Here is a 21,489-nt window from a genome sequence, read left to right as displayed (position 1 = left end):
TCTAGTCAGGCTGTGCAGTAAGTCCAAGAGATTCCAAGCTAAAGTGTGATGTTAATGTTTTCCTTTCTGCTATGTAGTTGATTTCATCAGGTATATGACAAATACAAAGGAGGATGAATTTTGACACCATGTTTAGGTTTGGGAGTATGCTCATTTTTCAAGGCAAGAGTACTGCATTGTTTATATAGACATTAAGAAATTACTTTTTTGCTTGGTATTTCAGCTGACTGGCAAGAACAGCAGAAGGGCAGAAAAGTGGCAGCAATACCAGGGGAAAGGACACCTTCTTCCAGAGAATTAGGGCACTTCACCTATGAGGAAAACAAGGAGCTTTCTTCAGAGAGAGAAGTGGCCAAGCCTAATAGAGTGGAAATTGCAGATTAATGAATAAGCATATACATATGTGACTTGCATATTAGCACCCTCCTCAAGGGCCTTTGGATGAATGATGAGCAGATTCTTTTAAGGCTTTTCTGGTGGTCTGAGACAATTTAAGCGAGAACTTTCAGTCCACTTTCAATAAATGCAGTTAAAACATAAATTAGATATTGTTCTTTGTGGCAAGGACATAACTGAAGGAGTTAAGGCTTGGTCAGGGCTAATGACAACAGGGTGTATTTCTAAGTCATTGGATGCCATGTGATTTTTGTCTGGTGTCAAAAGTTAATTTGCTGCAGAGGGGGGGTCTTGGGGTGAGAATAATAAGTCTCTGCTAATGAACATTGAGTATGATCCTGCCTTGATCAAAACAAAGCTTTTTGTGCAACTCTGTAAACTGGAGATGGTCCCAAACTGTCCTGACCTTTATTACTTGCTTTTCCTTTTTTGCACATAAGATTCGAATCTGCCCTTGGGAATTTATTTTTCTGCTGCTTCCAAAACCTCAAGAGGTCTATTTTGCATTTCTGGTAAGAATTTGGCTGTAGAATCAGAAAAGGGTAAAACTGCTTGAGATAAGACCTTGTGAAAGGTTTTCCTCACCTAGGCCTCAAATATTCTGAGATGAGACAACTCAGGAGTCCTTAGTAAGGTTAAATTCTTCCATGCATTTGACTTTAGAAAGGTTCTCCGAGCCAAGCAGAAATCTGATCGTTGGCTTGTGGACCCATCCCATATGAGCAAATGTGCTTGATAGAAAAGAAGATTTCAGTGTTGGATTTTGGCCCAAAGTGAACTGAAACTCCTAGTTAAGTTCAAGATGGCAGGTTGTGGGGAAGGGAGGGGTGGTGCACGTTCCATGTTTTGAATTGCTTGTGTATGTGGGCTACTAAAGAAATACTGCTGCTGCTTATCTAAAACTGCAAAATTGCACGAGACTGGGGTTTACATTTCACAGTTTAGAGGGTAACTGCTTGGAAAAATAGAAATCTTACTTCACAGGTTTCAAGGTTTTGAAATTTTCACTTATTGTTCACTAGAACAAAATGGAAATCCCTTAAAACTGAGGATCCTTGTTGGGCACGCAAATTGTTCAATAGCATTGTATTTGAGGTCTCTGCTTGGGAAAGGAGAGCAACCCAGGTCTCTGTTTCTGAATTGGGTGAATACTCTGGAATACTGACCTGAATTGTCTTAATGTTGTTGCCTTTTATCTTTTGCTCCAAAATCTCCCCTTTTACTTGAGGATAAATATTATTTCAAATGCTACATTTCTGTGAGTGGTTTAAAAAAACAACTTTTCACAAGTGGTGAAGCAAAGTTACTCACCAGAAAGTTCACAACCAGCACAGACTGATCCTCTGAAACTTTTTGGGTGTTGCCCAGTCCTGGAATAACACTTGTCTCTGCCTCTGCATTGGCACCAAAATCCACCGGAGTTTTGTCATCAAGATAGTAAAATATAATGGCTGAGTTTTCAGCTCCATTGTCTACCATGCAGCTGTACTAAGAAGGTTTTTTTCTTTTTCCCAAAAGGGTTTGCATAACTTAGAAAAGTGAGTCAGGTATTTAAGTGGTAATTACCATAGGGCTTGGTTCAACCTGCAGAGTTCAAATCTGAATCTGGATCTGAACTTTCCCAGAGGCGGGGGTGTGTTTGGACATTGTGTTGGTTTGACCTATTATAGTGCAAGCTCTGAAATGCCAATCCAGATGTGCACTGAGATTCTGAATCTTCCCAAGTATGAGATGCTGAGGGCCACTTGTTTTGTTTAAATTGACTCCTTTTAAATGATACATAATTGAAATAATGTAAAACAGGATCCAATTTGGGTGAAGGTGTCTGCAGCATTGTGTCTCAGGGGTGGTATCTTGCTGTGCCTTTATTTTTCTAAAGGAGTTTGCTGAAAGCTACAAAGAATGAGAAGCTAGAGGCCAGATTTATTTTGGCTAATTACTGCAGAAGTAGCCTGAGAACTTGCACACTAAATGAGGACTTTGGATTTTAGAGAGATTCTGTTCGAATCTCAGGATTCAACAATTTTAAATCCACCGAATCCCAGAGACTCGAGTGTTGTTATTAATATGGGGTGCTGCTCCAGGCCCTTTTGACACATTTGCTTTTGAAGGACCAGGCCCAGGAAGAGAGAGCTCTTTGTTTGCAGTCAGAATAAACTCATTGTACACCCGCACAATTAACTCTTCAATGGACTCGGCAGCTTCTCTAAAGCAGCCCCGCTCTTTTCTGTTTATGGCAAGTTCTATTCAGACACTACCGATGTTTTTGTTTATTATTCTGCAAAAGTCCTTCGCAAGAATGGTCGGGGCAGATCAACATTGTCTCCTCGGCCGCATTCATCTCCGCCCGGCAGTGAACGTGTCAATCAGGAATCAAAAAGCCAAACAGAGGGGACTTAGAATCGTGGCATCGGGGTCAGAGTTGCTTCCAGCTGTCTGCACGTGGGACAGGCTTCCTCGCAGGAGGACGGATTGTGCTCATACAAATGCACTGACTACCCTGGACTGCAAAGTCCTCAGGGCCCGGGTGTTTTTTTTCATGTTGATGCACCTGCAAGGGAGATGTGGGGAGGGGGTAGGGAGCTAATGCCTTCCAGAAAGCCCCGTGCAAGGCTGCCTTTCTGCCCGTGCTGCTGTGCTCAGCCCTACACACATGCGTGCAACATACCCAATAGCTGATGTAGGGGAGGAACAGAGTGCTGCAGTGGCAGTGCGTGGCAGTCTTTATAATTAGAGCTCCTTTTGTGAGCCCTAAAGGATCCTTTCGTGTTCAGCACTTAAGCACGTTTATAATCAAATTTTCCAGTCTTTGGTTTGTGCCCAAGTGAATGTTGGTTCTCGCATTTGAAGGCAGAACATTGTTGCAGCTTCTTAAAATGAAGATGGTAAAGAATGAAAACACTTTTTCTAATTTGATTTAAAATGGTTTTTTTTTTTTTTTTTTCTTAACAGCTGTGTGATCTTTATGCATGGCAGTGGGAAGGGGTGTGAAAACCTGGCAGGGAAGTTTATCTGCCCTGATACATTTCTATCTCAGCTACTTGAAGAGATATTATCTTGAGTTGGCTGGATTGTAAGAATTTCACATTTTTGGCATGAGCATTAACGTTTTGCATTTATATTGGCTATATATGTCTGTGTGTAAAAGCTGCATGACTATTAGATTAATTATGATCTGCTGGAACCACTTGATATAGGGAAGGATCGTGAAGAAAGCAGGAGTTCACCCCTGTAAATCTGGAAGGGACAGGTATTTTGCATAAGATCCCTATCTGGTGTTGTCTAACACATTTTTTTAATACTTAAACCAACACCCTAAACACCACCATTCCCAGTAATACATAGAAATGTAAGCTATAAAAGTGAATTTTCAAGATACAGGAATTGTCCAGATACAGACAGCTTAAGTTGCCTTGACAATTCTTCTTTGGATCTGTTCAGAGTTACTAACAACCCACCCCCCCAACCCCGAGATGTATTTATGATTAATTTCCTGGGAAGCATTCAGGCTTCCGAAGGTTCGTCTCCCAGTCAATCTGACAAGCCCACCAAAGATGGGCTTTGCTGGTGGGGCCAGGGCATGGTAGGAGTTCACTGCTGGCTATCTGTGCTCTAATTTAGCTAATTTAGCCTTAGCTATGCTTTATAATGGCTCACCCAATAAGGTTGATGATGGTGTAGGAACCATTTGACTCCGACAAAGCTAACTCTTGCCAGGGCACAGCTATGCACTTAAAACTTTCATCCTCTATTTTTTACCAGCAGTCCGACTCAGTCTGTGAAACCTCGATGTTCAAGGTATCTACTTACAGAGTACACCTGACCCCATAAACACTGTTACTCATTAAAGTGATAGAAATGTCCACCGAATGCATTGTGGATTCCAGTGAGGACTCACAGGAGATACAGAGAAGGTTGAAGTTGCTTAGGAAGAATATAGATCTTAGTTCTTTAATGTGGCGATGCGCACATGGAGATGACTTTTGCAGGTGTGTTTTTCCTCAGGTAGATATGATATATGAGACTAATTTTACCAATTATATTTTCCCCTCATTTCTTCCATTAGGTGATTCTTCTGGCAAGGGCAGTGATTCACAGCCATAAGCAGTTACTTCATTTTTTTCATAGTAGTTTATGCCTTTTATACATCAGGGAATTTACTCTTCCCCTGATGTTACTTGAGTCACTTCTGGCCTTCGTGCTTGTAGTTCGGAGTATAAAGATGACACAACGGGATCTTCACACAAATAGGATCTCTCTGCTCCCCAGCTCCAGTGTGTAATGCAGTTTTTCCAGATGTGGAAGCATGCCAGAGATACTCCACAAAAGTAAGGATAAGGGAAGGAAGTAGCATCTTCCTAGGAATATCATAAAGAATTCCTGCCTACCACATGCAGATTTTGAGTTTTTGTCAGTCTAACACAAGGAAGACTGTTTGGCAATGCCGTCATGTAAGCGGGCTGTGGACATACAGCCATGGTATCTTAATAACAAAATGGATTAGGGAGAGATGTTTGAACCTGCCTGGTTCACCCTTACCAGGGGTATGATAAAAGTACCATAATCTAAAAATGCTATTTCTAACTTGATACCTGGTGAGCCAAAGAACTTTTCAGACAGGAAAGAGGCTTACTGGAAACGAGTGTGAATTTAAAACTGTTCAGTATCAGGTATTCTGTGGAATGATACTGTCTGTATTTAGTGGTTGTTTTGGAGCAAGTCATGTTCATGCTAGGTTGTAGCAGGTGGAAGAAAAATATGCGATGCTCAAGGGTCTGAGAATATTCTGCAACCAAGGGAAATTGGCTTTGACGGGTCTGCACCGAGTTCCTCATTTGGAAGCATTGCCAGCCAGAGGGATTAGGAAGTACCAACTTGACCTCTGTGACGTGATCTACATGAGGAACTGTTGCAGTTATGTGCATTTTTTAAAAAACTGTAGGATTTGATAGCTTTTTGAAAAAAGGAATAGATCACAGCTGATGAATACATTTCCTGACCTTTGGCCAAAAAGTAACAATATTTCCACATGTTGTATTATATCATGAGAGATTTTGGGTATTTGAAGCAGCTTGGTTTTCTGTTTCCAGGCAAAATATTGCTTAAAGGAATGTTTGTTCGTTTGCAGTTATGCAAGTGGAATTTGCTCCTTGTTTACCAGGAGCAAATTCAGCCTTTGGAACAAATATTCAATATGGTGAATGGTGTATTGAGGGACAGGAAAAATCAAATGAGATTAGACAGAATAGCTTTTAATACTTGTCGCAAGGGAATGACAGTAAAACTTCTTGCTATAAGCTGAAACCGAGATCTACTGAGAATTTTCTAGTTTAAGAAAGAGACTTGGGTCATTTCTGAGATAGAAACTGGCAGCTGGAACGTGAGTGTTAGGTTTTCAATAGTGTGATTTTTGTCTTTTATGTGACTATTTCAGGACCTTCAAAAATAACCTGAAGTATCCCTGGTTTTTGGTTTTTTTTTTTTTTGAAATGTAGCAGACTTATTTACAGGGCTTTAGTCTGTTGTCTTTTTTTTCTTGCATATGTGATGAAAGAAGGGTACTTGAACAACAGGGGAGTAATTACACTTCTATCTGTTTGGAAAACTTTAACACACTATTGGGTGCTGCTATCGGACTTAGTGGTAATTTGCCCTTAGTAACTAAGTGAAGAAAATGTGGGCTTCATATTTGTTTTAATTGGATTATTATTAAAATAGTGATGATAATGAAACTGACAGTTCAAAGGTCAGTTTGGTGTATTTGTCTTTTTGCTGCATTTTTTTTTCCGTCAGTCTTCTATTCCTTAATAGCTAACTTGATACAAAGAGAAAAAAAAAGCTGTGAACTTCTCATTCTTTAAGGAAAAAAAATAAAAAAAACTTTCCAAAATTGTAGTAATTGCTACTATTTCTGTTTGCCATGACCATTCTCCCAAGAGATGAGCCTAAAAGAAATTCCTTGAACCTGAAACATCCGAGTTCTGCCAAAGTTCATATAGGGGTCTGCACACAGAGTTTTGTGGCTCAGATCCACTTCTAATTTTTCCCCATTGTTGGCTCATGGATTGCTGCTTAAATCTGAAAAGCAATTCTGTAATTATTTGGTGCGGAAGCGTTCATGGGAACAAAAGCAATAATCTTATTATCGTAATGGTAATTTTATTATGCTAGATCTTTTCCTATTTTATGAAACTTATGAATTATTCACTTTTCCACTTGCTCTGCACATACTTTTTGTAGTTTTGGTTTGATTTCTCAATCTATAAATCCAATCATGCTGATGATAATGGACTGTTCACTATTTCATTAGACAGCAGAGTTGTTATCCTAAACAAATAAAAAGCAATAGCTGTAGCTTCTGGGTTCTTGTAGAAGCAAAGCAACCTATTCTGAGAAAAAATATGATGACCTATTTCCTTTTATGCAAATTATTCTTGTAAAGGAAGAAAGGAACATAGAAATCAAGGGTAAAATCTTCCTTCTGTAAATTAAACAAAATTCATGGAATTTCTCCAGGAAATAGTCTTAATGAAAAATATACCTTATGCATGCTATTGGTAACAGCTGATAAAAGGAAAACAGAACAATTATTGACTGAGAAATAGTAATTATTTTTTTTCCAAATTTTTTTTCTATTCTTATAGTCGAGCATGACCTTGATTAAAAGGGGAAATACCTAAGTAATCCCTCTTGCTCAGTCTTCCAGTCAGTTCCATGTGCCTTTCCTCCAAACGGCTGATGCCCAGCACATCTTATGCAGTCCCAAAGCTAGGCTTGCCACTGTCTTCTCTGGCTTAGGTGCCTCTCTCCAACTGTTTTTTCACCGTGTCTGGCAATTTTCTGTTTTATGTTACTTTCTGCTTTGCTGATATTGCTGATATTTAATGTCATCTTTACATGTGTGCCAAAATAGTTGTAACAAATTATAAGCTTTTTAAAGTTACTGTATTCAATATAGGAGGAGAAAAAAAACCCTCTGCTGTTCTCCTCTCAGTTTACATCCCAACTGTTCTCCATTTTCATCTTGCAGTGTAACAAAAGACTTTACAGTTTGTTCCTCCTTAGTTCTTCCAAACTAAAAATGGCTTGTCTTATTTAATGCTATACCACTGTTCTCGTGCTATGTAAAGATGGGTTCAAGTCAGGGATTCAAGTCATTTCTCTTTGAACTTGGAGGAAATTTGACCCAACCTGAATCTAGACTAAGCCTGCAGATGTGATGGATAGCTGTCCAAGTGGAGTGTAATCCGAACATTTTGCCTGTGGCCCATCTCTAAATTGGGACTTATTTTTCCTGCTGATTCTCTCTTAGTCGAAGCTTTTAATTGAGACTTGTGGTCCAAAGACATGGAGCACTCTTGCATTTCAGAGACCTAATGTAAGAGAAGTTCTTTCTTTTCCCCCCATAATTTTGTAATTAAAAGACATTGCCACATCATTGCAATTAACAGCTTGATGCAGACATTGTAAGAAATAAGATTTCCTATTGACCGTCCCTTTCTAGCAGCTCTGCAGTGAATGCTGGTGCCAGGTTCCATATGGGTAAGTTTCAGAAGAAGAATTTTTCTTTCTGACAAAGAAAATTGAGAAAGACACTGTGGGCCAGGATTTTCCAGATGCCTCCTGTCACAGAGGAAAACCTGTGTGGGCCATATCGACTTGAAAATGAAAGGCGATTGCTTAATCAGTGAACCAGGGGAAGAGGAAACTACCAGGTGATTCATATCGATGTTTAGTAGTGGGCGAGGGGAGGGAGATTTCTAAGTGAAAGCAGAGTGCTCAGTGCATGTAAAATGCTGTATTGCTGTTATAAAACTCTGAATAATTTGTTTTTGTTCTGTCTGTCTTCTCTCTCTTCTGGACTTGGCCGGGCCATGTACAAATCCCAATCATTCAACAGTACTGGAGAGTAGATAGTATTTACCTCAATAATGGTAGTTTCTTTTCGATTCTTTTTAACTCTCAATTCAGATGACGGTTCGAAGCCAACGCCTACCATGGAAACCCAGCCTATTTTTGATGGAGAAGGTAAGAGCATCCTTTAAACAACAAAAACAAAACCTATGCTACTTTCCTGTCTTTTTTTTTTATTGTGAATTTATGGCTCAAACACTTTCTTTATCTGGCAAAGCAGAAAAGCCTGTGAATCTCGTAATTTGCCCACGTTTAACAGTGCTCTTGGGACCTCTGGCATTTTCCCAAAACCTTTTGCATTTTCCCCTTTCTCTGGAATCTACCACCAATTGAGCAGAATCTTGAGATAACTTTGGAGGAAAAGGTGTCTTGAGTAAGAAATGCTCATTGAATCAGAAATGGCAGCTTCCTCTTCTCTGTCCATACCTCCTCACTCTCTCCATCCTTATGATCATGACGCTCAGAGTTTCATAACCTTTACAATGCACAACAGCTTCACCGAAGGGGGGAAGTGCTAAACCACAGCTTGTGAATGTTGACTTGGAAGAAAATTGCTGTGAGGTTTCTTTATTTAGCAATTACTTTCATTGACGCACATGCTATTTAAGCAAATGAAGTCAGTGTCCTAAGCCCACTTAATTCATGGCCCACCAAGGCAGTTCCTTCTCAAATGGCTAATCTTGTGATTGTATTGTTTTGGAGAAGGAATATTGGAACTCAGTCTATTGGAAGCTTTGAAACAAGGATAAAATAGCTATAATCATATGGGGTTTCCATTTTTTTTCAGTGTGCAGACTTAAAAACGTGCACTGGTGGAAATACTGGTCTTAAGGTAGTAGATGGGCCTGTTAGCTGTTGGTTAGATTTTGCATACTGCTTAGAACTGCAGCTTTTCTCCAAGTTTAAACCCACTTCCATTATAATTATTATTCCATTATAATAAAGATAAAGACTAAAACTGAAATACTATGTGACCTCCTTGGAATTATGGACTTTATGGGAGTGGAGGAAAAACTATTCATTTTAGTACTGCAGCACTGTGTTCAACATTTCTTTTAAAACTGGGTCAAAGGCAGAAATGGAGACTACTAAGCAAGAGTAAGTGGTGCTGTTTGTACCTGCAGCCTTCTTGGAAAAACAGGTGATGGAGTAGATTTTTGTTGTTAAAATAAGCTAATTTAATAGTAAAGATGCTGTATCACTTCCATTTAGGGATTATAGGTGTGTAAGAGTCATCTCATAAGCTTTAAGAAACAAAACAAAACTCTCAGAGCAAACAGCAGCGTTCCCACATAACTAAACAGAGGAGACTAAAGCCTAGTTCACTATCTCTTCTTTATATCAAAAGAAAGTTCCTCCTGGCAGCATGCTGATGTTGTGTTAAATGGCTCTTTGTAATCACAGCATGCTTTTGGCCTTTACATTTTCCCCATAGACTGAAAGGAAAGAACATATGAGTAAAATGCAAGAGTTTCTTAACCTGGTTAATACAGCCCATTCAGAAGCTCCTAGGAAAGATTCAACATTTTGGTCTTTCAAATATAACTGGGCACAGTCCTTGAGGAAAAACTATAGTTAGTAGGTGTTTTGTGGCCCATCTGGTGACATGGAGAATCTAAAAATATCATGTTTTCTCCTACGAAAAACACTGTCAGTGTCAATTTTGCATTTAAGTGTAGCTAAAACCATATATGACAAAGGGGCTTGGGCTGTACCACAAAAAATTGCCTCTCACCAAGAGTCTTGCAGTGTAGTATACAAAACTTTATCTCCTAGGCTTTTAGTGAGAATGACTAAGACTTCTAATATTTGCAATATCCCTTACGGGACTTGGACGAAGAGAACATGATGCTGACAGGCAGGGGAGTAGAGCACTAATGAGTATCCTCTGATATGTTAGTCACTCTGTAGTTTTGTCATCCCGTTTAGTAAAATAGGGCTTACTAGATTTCAGCAAGTATTGTAGAAGTAAGCACAAGAAAATCCTCTTGGAGTCAGCCCAAAGGCTTGCAACCCACTACAGTTGGAGAATACTGTCTCTAGTGGTTGCTCAAACAAGTACATCAGAAATAGTGAGAAAAGGGTTTAGATGAGAAGTCAGGCAGGGGAGGAGGAGGGTGTACTAGCAACCTTCCAGTACCTGCAAGGATGTTGTGGAGAAGGTGGAGCCAGGCTCTTCACAGCAGTGCATAATAGGAGGACAAGAGATAACAGGCATACATTGAAATGAGAGTCTTGGAGTGGGTATAAGGAAAAAGGCCTTCACCATGGAGACAGTCATGTAGTCAACCAGGCTGTCCAGAGAGCTGCTGCTACTGCTTTGCTTTGCCTAGACTGGGTAAAGCCACAAGCAGCTCCATCTGATCTCATAGCTGACCCTGTCTTGAGCAGGAGGTGGGTCTAGATGACCTCAGGGGGTCATCCTCAATAGTCCTTTGATGCTAGCTGAGCAAGCATGTCATGCCTCTCTAGAGTACTCTTCCAGCTTTTTGGGTAGGCCTTCATGAGAAATGGCTTGTAAACGCTGTCTGGCACAAATGTCAGGTAACAGAAAAGGGCAAAACAGTTATCCATTCACCTGTCGGGTCTGGACTGTTCAGATGTTTGAAGGAGTTAATATCCAAGTCCCATTCAGTTTCAGTGGGTCTGAGGTATCTGTTGGGCTCCTAAAAATCCATGTATTCAAAGCCAAGCAACCAGGATAGAGCTGATAGCTAGAAGAATGGATATATATATATATATATATATTTTGATGCTTTGTTTTTGGTTGCCTCACTTAAGTACAAGGGGCTGTTTAATAAGTGTGTGGTGCCTCTTGGAGCTCAGTGACCCTAAGAGTAGGTCTTGTCTTTCTCATGTTTTCACCAACACTAGAGGATAACCAAAATCCAAATTTTGACAGGCATTCCTCTCCCACTCAGCCTCCTCCCTGAGGGCCTAACAGAGCAGTAGCAGAGCCAGAAATAATGTAGATCAGATAACCTAAACTCTCCTGTCCAGGGCTTAAATCATAAAGCAGCCATTTATTCAAGAATTATATCCTTTCATTACAGTGCAAATCTCAGTGTTTATAGTGATCCTTATATTAGGGTATGATTCTTCCCTAAAGAAGAGTATTTTATTAATGGTCCTTTCTATGGTTTTAAATAATTAGAGGGGGGAAAAAAATCAGTTTTATTCCCTGCTGCAGTTCTTAACTGTTTTCTTTGGATTCATGCTCTATTTTGTTTCAATGTGCAAGTCATACTCATTTCCTAAGGCCATAGCTGCTTTAAAGAGCTCTTTTTGGTAAACTTCACCTCCTTTTGCACTGAGCATCTATTATTTCCAAAGATTTGCTGTTTGGAGGAGTAATTAATCTAGATGGCTTCTCTGTATCCAGCAAATGTCCAGGTTAACTGCCTGGAAAATACATTTTAATGTCAAATCTCAAAGGGTTAGTTTTTTCCCTCCAAAAGGCACAAAGTATATAGGGGGGTATATGTGTGTGTGTTTGTAGGAGCAAGTCATGGTAAAATAGTGTGGTGAAACCTACAGATAAGACAGTTATCCTTAAGCAACCTTTTACAAATGCTGGTATATCAAAGCTCAACTGATATTTACATAGACATTAAACTATGTCCTGAATATGGTTACAGTAATGCCCAAGATCCATGTAGCTGAAAATATTTAGGAGAGAACAAAAAGCTTAGTCTTGCTTTGTTCACTTAAAATATAATGTATAGTCAATGTCTCTTGTACTCAGTCAGCTTCTGCCTTGCTGAGCACATCCCTGTAAATGCCAACAAGGGAGCAGAAAAGCTCTTGTAAAAACTTCTTACAAGAATGTCTTAAGACAAACTCCAGGTTCTAGTATTTAAAATGTGCTTCTGGGAACTGAAAATGTTTTGGTTTAAAAATATCCATGTTCACAGTGTCCCCTTATGAGTTCTAGTCCATGGTATCAAGTACCCCTTGGCCCAGTTTCTATCCGAATGCTGATGTTGTGTCACGTATTTAAGGACTTGCTAAAGACAGGTTCTGCTGTGTTTTGAATTTGATTGTAACACTTCAGAGTAGGAGCTTTAAGCACTGCTTTCACAAATTTATTTTGGGATGTGTTGGTTGTAGTGCATTAGACAGGCTTTTTTGACCACAATTTATTTCTTTAACAGGCTTCCTTTTAAGTGTTTCCAACAATATCCTCATTTCTCTGCCTGTTTATTTTGAGTTTTGTTGTAGTTTGTTTTAGGGAACTGAAAAAGCTGTGGCCAGCTTTTCTTGGTCTGCTAAGGCAATATTTAAGATCCAAAATGACTTTTAAAATCTGATTTTCATGTCTTTGGGTGGAATTCATTATATACTATAATACACCACAGAATTATTTTTATTTTTACTTATTATATTATTTAGTCTTGAGGAGAAAGGTTTGGAAATTTAGCTGGAAAATGGAAGGGGAAGAGGAGAATAAAAATGTTGATGAGGAAGATGGTGAGATAACTTTGATAAGTTAAAATGGCTCATAAGAGATGGAAGATGTGACCTGGGGGAGTATGTCTGGTATCTCCAAAGACAGTGCATCAGTTAATGCACAATGTGTCAAACGTGCCTTGTCCTCACAAGTAGCAGCCGCAGGTAGTCACTGGATGCTTTAGTTTGTCTAAGGCACTTGTTTTTTGTCTTTCAGAAATCACAGCTCCCACCCTTTGGATTAAGCACTTGGTCATCAAAGATTCCAAACTGAACAGTTCCAGTATAAGGAATTCAGGTAATGCTCCATGCAGAAGAGGGGGGAAAGAAAAGTTTTGTTTTTATTAGGCTGTGGCGACTCACTATCTGTTCTTGTTTCATTCATTCTTCGCTGCAGCTGTCGTGCTGCTTTTACAGTTATGCAGAGCTTGAGATGCCAGCCATGGAACAATCTTGACTAGTGTCTGTCTCTGTGCTCAAAATGTGCAGATGTGTAAAGGAGCAGGATTTCTGTCTCCCCAAACCAGAACTAGGGAAGCTCTAAATTACTCTATAATTCATCTTTATCCTGTCTAGTTCTGCTGTTCTGCTGTCTTTCATGGACACTTAAAGTGATGCCCTTCGGAGACCAACTGTAGTGCATTGCATATGGCTCTGAGAGATGGGCAGAAGAACAAATGTAGAGGGGCTTCTTTTCTAGTAACTTCAAGGTTCTTTGGTACAGAGGATATTTTCGATGCAGAAAAGACTGGATTATTTCACAAGAGAAAGTACTTATTTCTGGTCCTTGTTGAACACTGAGAATTGAATTCTTGTGGGTAATAGAACAGGCAAGGGAAGACCCAACATGGAAAGATCATAGATATGAGTAAATGGGGAAGGGGAGAAGGGAGCAGCAAAATGAGAAATTAAGATGCAAAGTTTGAGATTGGAGAGAAGGGGGACACTGAAATCACACACACACTCACAAAAAGGAAGAATGTGAAGACAAAGAGGTTCTGAAGTATGTTTTTCATTTGCTTTTAAATATAGTGGAAGAAAGCAAGAAAGTAGAAGGGATGTTAGAAAGGAGGAAATTGTCTGAAAATGCTATGGGTTTGCTTTAAGGTTTGAATAGGAGCTGTTGCCACTCCATGCATTTTATGAAATAATATGTGCCGGGAATAATGACTGTGCCAACTAGCCTCCATAACAGGTAAACTGTGATAGCATAAAGTACCTGATCTTATTCTTGGATTACCAGAGATCCCTCAATAATTCTCTTAACTTCCCTATGCCCCTTTCTCACTGTGGAGTAAAATTAGTGATAGGTTAGGTGAGATTGTTGTCATGTTGCAAGGTTAAGAGCTCCCAGTTGGAGATCATCACTGCACAGACCCCTGTTTCTAGCCACTGCCTATAGCGACTTGCCTAGTGACACTTTTTGCAGCAGAGTGGTCTGTGCAGGAACTGCCAGTGGGGGCCATCTAGAAACTTCAGATGATGTAGGAGTATCTGCATTCATCATCAGGAGCCTTTTTCACACTGAGTAAATGAAACTTGTTTCTTGTGAGCTGAAGGGGCAACCACTTTGCAAACTAAGGGTTAGAATTTCTTAATAAAATCCTGTCATTTTGGCCCTGCCTGTCTGAGACCAACTTTCCTTCTTATGTAGTAAACTAGGTAGTTGCAATGGAAATAAGAGTTTCCCAGATCTTATTTCTAGAAGGCTACAAAGAGACTAGACAGTGCAGAGAGTCTTTGATTTAAGAGCCCCTCTCCCAGCCTTCCTTGCTTGGAAAGAGCCAAGATAGGGTGGCTTTCATGCTGTAAATGTTTGACTGACTTGGTCAAGCCTTTTGTCAGAAACCTGCCTCATGTAAGCAGGATTTCTGTTTGTGGAAGACATCATTTAGGAAGTTGAATTTTGCCCACTTTATTTTCAATTAGTTATATGTCCTTTCTGGTAATGAAACAAGACAAACCCAGAGTACATGATGTTTTGGAAAATTCAAAAGTTCGGTAAGAGATGGTTTCTCCAGCAAGCTAAAATGAACTGTTTGCTTCAGCTGACTTGATTTTGCTTAGTGCCCTGGTAGACACTTTTGCTGTGGTACCTGATTAAAAGATTAAGTTGCAAATTTTAGGTCAGAATTTTCATATTCTGCCATAAAAATATGCAGCCCTCTCTTTCTTAAAATCAATTATTGATATCAAGAAATGCTGCCTCATCCAAATGGGGAAGCTCATGTGAGATGTGGTTTCTTTTAACCAGCTAAGCCTTGTCCCCTTGCAAGTATCTTCCATTCCTGACTCTTCCTGCATATGGTAAAGACAATGTAGATGGATGGGATTGAACAACCAAAATCTTTCAAATGTTTGAAAGTTCTGAACTGCCCGTATTTTAATTGAAGATGATAAAACACCTGTTGTTAGATGGGCATGCAAATTAGTAGGTTTAATTACTTTGACCCTTAGCAGTTTGAAATCTTAAAGCCTAGCATGTTTATGATTTTTTCGTTTATTTTTAAAGGGTTAAGCTAAGTTTTACTAGCACGGAGCTGGATTTTTGTTTTGATATTCACTCTGGGCTCTCTCTCTCTCTCTGCTCTTGGCTGAGAGAGATGTGGTGCTTCAGTGGATGCCTCTAACCTTAGAGTGAGTTATCTCATAACCATCCATTACAAGGAGATGTTTTTAGCTGCTTTTAGGTAGAGCTTGTGTTTTGTCATTGAGTACTCCCTGAAGAAAAGAGAGCAAGGGAAAGGAGCTGGGAAGCACTTCAAACCTCTAACTCTCCCGAAGAAAGGCAAACAAAGTCACTGTGTTTCCCAGGTGGTTCATGCCCCTACACAACAAGGCTTCAAGCCTTGTCCTGTGTCTGTGTTATATCTGTTACATGCCAAACAAGTGCTGGCTGTTATCTGAAGGGAGTAAGGAAGTTGAGGAAAGATCTGAAGGATTAGTTGCATCTTTTTAGGTAGTAGTCTGATGGACATGGTCCCTATTCACTAACTGGGATACCAGAGCTGAAAGTCAACTTCTTATTTCCTATATCCCTTCAGAGTGAACCAACCTGCAAATAGCCAAGCATTGCAGAGCTGCTGAGTTCTAGCACCCCTGCATCATCCCGATTAAAATATCCCATCTTGCTTGTGCAATCTCTATCTCACAACAGTTGCATTTGAGAGCTGTGTCCTGTTGTCAAATTAGCGTTGACAGCAGTAAGGAGGTTATCCTGAAGCAGCCTTCTCTTGTGGAGCATTTACATTTGCTTGGCATATGTAAATACTAATTAAGCTAGAGATCAGGAAAATTAGAATGACTGGTGATTAGAGCTCTTGGCTGAGAATCCATATGCCTCCAGCCATTTTGTCAGTGATTCTTTACATGCCGAGTAAAATAACATTGCTAGGAGGAATTGCTAGTGCTGTTGTGCTAGTCCATCTTGTGGAATGATGATTAGATCACGTTACTGGTGGGGTGAAATGCAGGTTCAAATCCTCTCGGGCCGAGGCTGGAATCAAACATGTAAAGATGCTACAACATCTGGACTCCTGAGTAGCAGAAGAGTTGGTATTCTTCTACACTTAAACTAAGTTGTTTGCTTTTTTTGTGAATTTTACAAGAACCCAAAAGTCAATATTTCTTTTCATGACATGTAAAAGACCTAGATCAAAACAAATACTTTGTTTGCTATGGCTCAGTGACAAAAATGTTAGATGATGGTTTGTTTTGAATTGATTTCCACCTTCCCTAAACACACACAAACACCTCAAACTAAGCCTGTTGTTCAGTGCTGCCCTCTGAAATGTGTTAATTCTTTCTAACACTACCAAAGCAGAGAGAGAGAGAAGTGACCTTTGCAATGGCCATTCTCTAATTGGCATGGTTAGGAAATCTTTTCATACTGTATGTAAAAATACTTCAACCTGTTTCTTTTCTACCTTTCCCCTTCTCCACAACATATTCCTGCCTGGAACAGTTCAAGTCATTATTATGGTACAGTTCTTATTGCAGGGAAACACTTGATAATCCATTCTGCTTCCAAGAAAATAAATCCACTGACTGCCTGTTTGGGAGTGCCCATCTGCACTGAGGAATCCATGGTTGTTCCTCATTTCCGGATTTGGGCTATCTCCAAATCCATTTGTGCTACTAAGTGATTTGGTTTTGTTTAGCAAGAGGTTCCAGTCTGTATCCAGCTTTCCCTGACAAACTGTAAGAAAACCACAGAGTGATGTAATGAGCTCATGCATGGAAAAATAAACAGCTCTAGAGAAACCAGCAGTAGCAGCCTCACGTAAATATTCTGCAGTCACTGGGGTTTTGAACATGACGTTATTGAAAAGGAAGAATGAGTAATATATTAAGGTTAGCAGCTGAAGACAGGTTTGTGTGCGCCTAGTTTTTTTTTTTGTTTTTTTTTTTTGTTTTTTTTTTTTTTAAAGAAGCTGTTTATTTCAAAATCCTGCCCATTGAAAGGGGACCAGCTGTACGTGGGCTATCTGGTCGGCTCTGATACCCAAACACCGCATACGCATCTCCTGTGACAACTTTCCAGTGACAAAAGTTTTTGCTGTCTGAAGCTCCTGTTGCACAGAGCTGGAAGTGAGCTTTGAAAACAGGAATGGTGGCATTCACATTTCTGTAACTTAATTCACTTAAGTCTTCTCAAAGAGAGCAACAGCTTGAAAATTGCATGTATGTTTATGTGCATTAAGAGCATGACATTGCAGTTTCTCTCCAAAGATCTCCCTACTGAGGCAAGATGTGATTATACCCAGCACACTGCCAGGACCCGGATTCAGTGGTTTATCTATTCTCATCTTTTCTTTATAGAGATTCCCCCCCCACTTTTTTTTTTCTCCCCTCAAGTGGAGGGCCATTTCTCACCTGTCTTTATTCCTTCTTGTTTTTGCCTCATCCCTGAGCTGTCCTATCCTCCTCATAGGACACAAAACTGCTCATGTCACTATTTAAAGACATATCAGACCATGGGTTTCTGCTTTCTGTTGTTACTACAGTGATTGTGTTGGTTCCAAATTTTATGGCTGTCTCCTATGCCAACTGTTAATTTTATCATCAAAATTATAACAGGATCATAGGTTCTTCCCTAAAATCTTCCCTAAAAACTGCTGCTTAGCACAACTTGCACCAGCAGTTGGATGAAATGGGTGGAGGCAAAGGCAATTTCACGTTAGCAGAAAAGGAGGATGAGAAGAGGTAGCTAGGTGTAAATGTGATCTGACATCTAAATATGGCATTATAGTGACATTGGAAATGAAGAATTTTGATGTATGGGGATGACATGTTACTGCAGATTGCAGTCTCCCCTGGTGAACATTCCAGTGCTTCTCTCTCTGGACCAAGTACTTAGGAGCAGTGGCTTTTGAACCTCCCTATAGTGGTAGCGGAAAAACATGTCAATGATACAAGAGTTCGCAGAAGGGGAAGGGAACCAGAAAGATTCTGTCTTTTCTGCTACTCTCTAGTTCAGTGTCCTCCTTTGCCCTTGTCCTGCAAGTTGAGGTTTTAATTAATTTTAATTTTGGGCTGGTAGCAAATGAAGCAAAATGAGAAGTTACCACAGAACATAATAGGGAGAAAACCCAATAAGGCCATTTTATTTTCATTGCAAATCTATATGCTCTTCCCTGCTGAATTCCTGCTTTCTTGGAAGCCAAACGTGTGGTGAAAATTCTTCACCCTTTATATCTTTCTCCCTGCCTGTTCCATTTGTGATTCAGTCACTCCTCTGTCTCTTGACTGCTGCTTGGGAGGACGTGTCTCTTCCTTCCTCTTCGAAGTTTTGAGCTGATGTGATATATCACACCCAAGTGTGATTCTCCCACAGTCTCAGTGGGGCAGGTGTGGGTAAGAAGGGAATTTGCAGGGATAATGTAAGAGTCTAAGACCAGGACCCTTCCAGGACAGCTAGCAAGCACAGTCATAAATACCATGCCATTGGGGACCAGTTAATCTGCTCTATGAAAAGGTGCAAAGTATACAAGTGGGAAAAATAACATCATATAATAATCAGCATGCAACTTTAGGTGCTAAACCATATGCAGCCAGGCAAATAAATGAAGCTCCCTCTGAGTGCTCTGTGATAAATCATTCCCAAAGAATTCAGTCGCTCCCCCCTCACCTCCCAAAGAAAGAAAACAAATTACTCTAGACATGGAGTCATAACTGGTACTCTGCAGCTGCCAGTTGAGGAGAGTGGATGGGGGGTAGTGAGAGGCAAGCAGTAGGCATCAAAGATATAAGAATAGGGCATATAGATCTTTCTAGAAGACACTCCCCCTCCTAAATATAAGGTTAAAACCGAAGCCCTTAAGGATTCGGAGAGGAAATAGACTCTAGCATCAGATACTTTGTGAGCCTAGAGGGACAAAGGGAAAGTGGAGAGGTAAGTTTGTGGAGCTTGTTTTGCTTTTAGCAGGGGCTGATATAAAGGTTACATTGATTTGCTAAAGTGATTCCTGGTAGTGAAGTGCTTCTCACTAGATATGCTAGCAGCTTTCAGCACAGGGTTTATGTGGATCTTCAGACATCCATTTGAGCAATCGCCGATGCCAGCAGATAGAAAACATGCCAGCTGTTGACCAGCCTTTCTGCCTCCCTTGGAATGTCAACTTTAAGAGAAAGATTTTAGCTGTAGAAATATAATGGTCAGACATGTGCTCATAGATTCCCCCTGAAATATGATGGGACTGGATGCCTGTCCAGAAACCAAAACCCCCAAGGGGGTTTGGGATTATAGAACTGGGAAGGGAAATGATTGGTGAGAAAACAAGTGAATAAAAAAGATGGATTGAGTAGTACATGGACCAAGGTGCCTACAACAGCATCTGCTGCCCCCAGCATTGTTCAAGCAGGCCATCAATGTGTTTTGACACAGCACAAAGCTATAAGGAGCTGAGCTATAATCAGAATTCCTGGAAAACCCTACCCCTTCACATGGCAGTGTCCTCCTTGCATTAGGCTTAGGTTGAAGAGGGTCTATGCTTTCGTGGGCCTTGGAGATGGAGTGAGTAGAGCAAAAGAGAAATGTGCAAGATGTTACAGGAATATTAACAGGGCTTGTGGAGGAGCAGCATGGGGCATGAGGTAAATGTCTGCTGTGGTCTCCTTGTTTTCAAAGAGTCTTACATCAACAGACCTAAGAGTTATGTTCTAAGATTCCTATGTATATTTCTGTGTAGAGGCCCCTGAGTAAAAACTGCCATCCTCATGTTTCTTTGTGGTCTTTTTTTTTTTTTTTTTTTTTTTTTCGTATTTTACTATCACACCACAAAGATGAGAAAGTGGTGTGTGAGCAACAGCAAATACATGCAGATGTTTTGTGGTACAGAGATGCACCACAAATACATGCAGAGCAAATACATGCAGAGATGGCGTGACTTCTTGTTTTTCAAATTACTGAAGTGTCAGGGAAGTAGCTGGCAAAATCTTCTGGGAGAATGTCCCAAGGGTTGCTGCTGGACATCACAAATCCAGGCGGTCAGAGAGTCTTCAGAGCTAGGCAGAGAGTAGAGCATGTTCTAAAGAAGCAAGGCAGCCCCCCGTCCCCTGGAGCATATGAGGAAGGGAGATGTGTTGAGTGGGCTACTAGTCACACTAGGTGAACAGGTTGGCATCTCTGCACTTTCACCAGTTCAAAATGCAGGGAGGTCTTCGGTCCTTTTGGGATCATGTCTCACACCTCACCTTAGGCACTGATAGCACAAAGCTGCAGCTTCTCTCTAGCTCTGTGGCCCCGTGGCAGCTGATGCATCATGTCCCAGAAGTGGAAGGACTGCTTCGTATATAAGCCTGCAATTCAGAGAAAGCCTACGGAGAAGGATTCTAACTGCAGCTCCAAGGCCACCGTGTAGTCCTTCTCTTGCCTTGTGACCTCTTGTGGAAGAGGGCTATCTCTGTCTTATGTCACTGATGCAGAGGGAGTGGATTTTCCATCACGTTGTCTGTGTTTGAATCTCATTTATTAGGTCATGGAACTTCCATGGCCTGAGCAGTTTGCCCAGAGAGACCGTGGCTCAAACAAAGTGTCCAGGAGTTAGTGCTAGCGGTCCCCTCAAAGAGGATTCCCTCTGCCTCTTTGTGCACTGCTAAATACTGCAGGGAAAAGCTCATCAGTCATTACATGAAGACTCATCACCATACCAGCTTGTCTCTAACCCCTGCCATTACTCACCAGCAGTAGCATAAAAAAGGAATGTTACTGTAGTTGGCTAGACGAGGCTGGAGTATTTTTCTTACCTGCCTCTGTCAGTTTTCAAAAGCTTTCTTTGGTGTCCTATAATTATACCTTTACCATGCTATAAAAATAGCATGCTCCTATATCCCAGCCAGCAGAGGCAGGCAGGTTCTTCAACAATTGCTACAGCAGTTGTTCCAAGTACTATTAAAAACAGGTGTGGGAGTGAAAAATAGTTTCTCAATAATATTAAAGCTTCAGTGGAAACACCTATGGCTTCTCATTTTATTGGATTGCATTCCTTAGTGTGGAAAGTGTGCCTTGAAAGGAGTATAGGGAAAAAGCGTGAATAGTTTGAAGACAAATGGCTTATCTCAGAGCTAGGTATGCCACAAGTAGTGCTTAGGACACAGAATGGAAAAGAGGAATTGGAGAATAAAAATAACAGATTCTTCCACTCAAAATGACAAGGGCAATGTCTAAGGTTGAATCTATTTCTACTGCTGTGGAACCATCATGATATGAAGAGTTGAACGGGATTTCAT

General features: G+C 40.4%; 1 protein-coding gene across 3 annotated transcripts in view; it reads left to right on the top strand.

Annotated features, from left to right (window-relative positions):
• SMOC1 (SPARC related modular calcium binding 1) overlaps positions 1 to 21,489 on the top strand; it is a 118,243-nt gene that overhangs the window by 67,917 nt on the left and 28,837 nt on the right. For 2 of the 3 annotated variants that reach the window (XM_088536557.1, XM_088536556.1), the window contains exons 6-7: positions 8,335 to 8,424; positions 12,977 to 13,057. In XM_088536557.1, coding sequence (XP_088392683.1) covers positions 8,335 to 8,424; positions 12,977 to 13,057 — 171 coding nt within the window. The remainder of the gene's footprint in view (positions 1 to 8,334; positions 8,425 to 12,976; positions 13,058 to 21,489) is intronic. The other variant, XM_088536558.1, reaches the window with a different exon arrangement.

The sequence above is a fragment of the Tinamus guttatus genome, unplaced genomic scaffold, assembly GCF_059628265.1.
Source record: "Tinamus guttatus ecotype Peru unplaced genomic scaffold, ASM5962826v1 Tinamus_guttatus_pri_ptg000676l, whole genome shotgun sequence".
Taxonomy (NCBI): Eukaryota; Metazoa; Chordata; class Aves; order Tinamiformes; family Tinamidae; genus Tinamus; species Tinamus guttatus.
The sequence above is the reverse complement of the archived record's forward strand: the minus strand, read 5'-3'. Positions and strand labels throughout refer to the sequence as shown.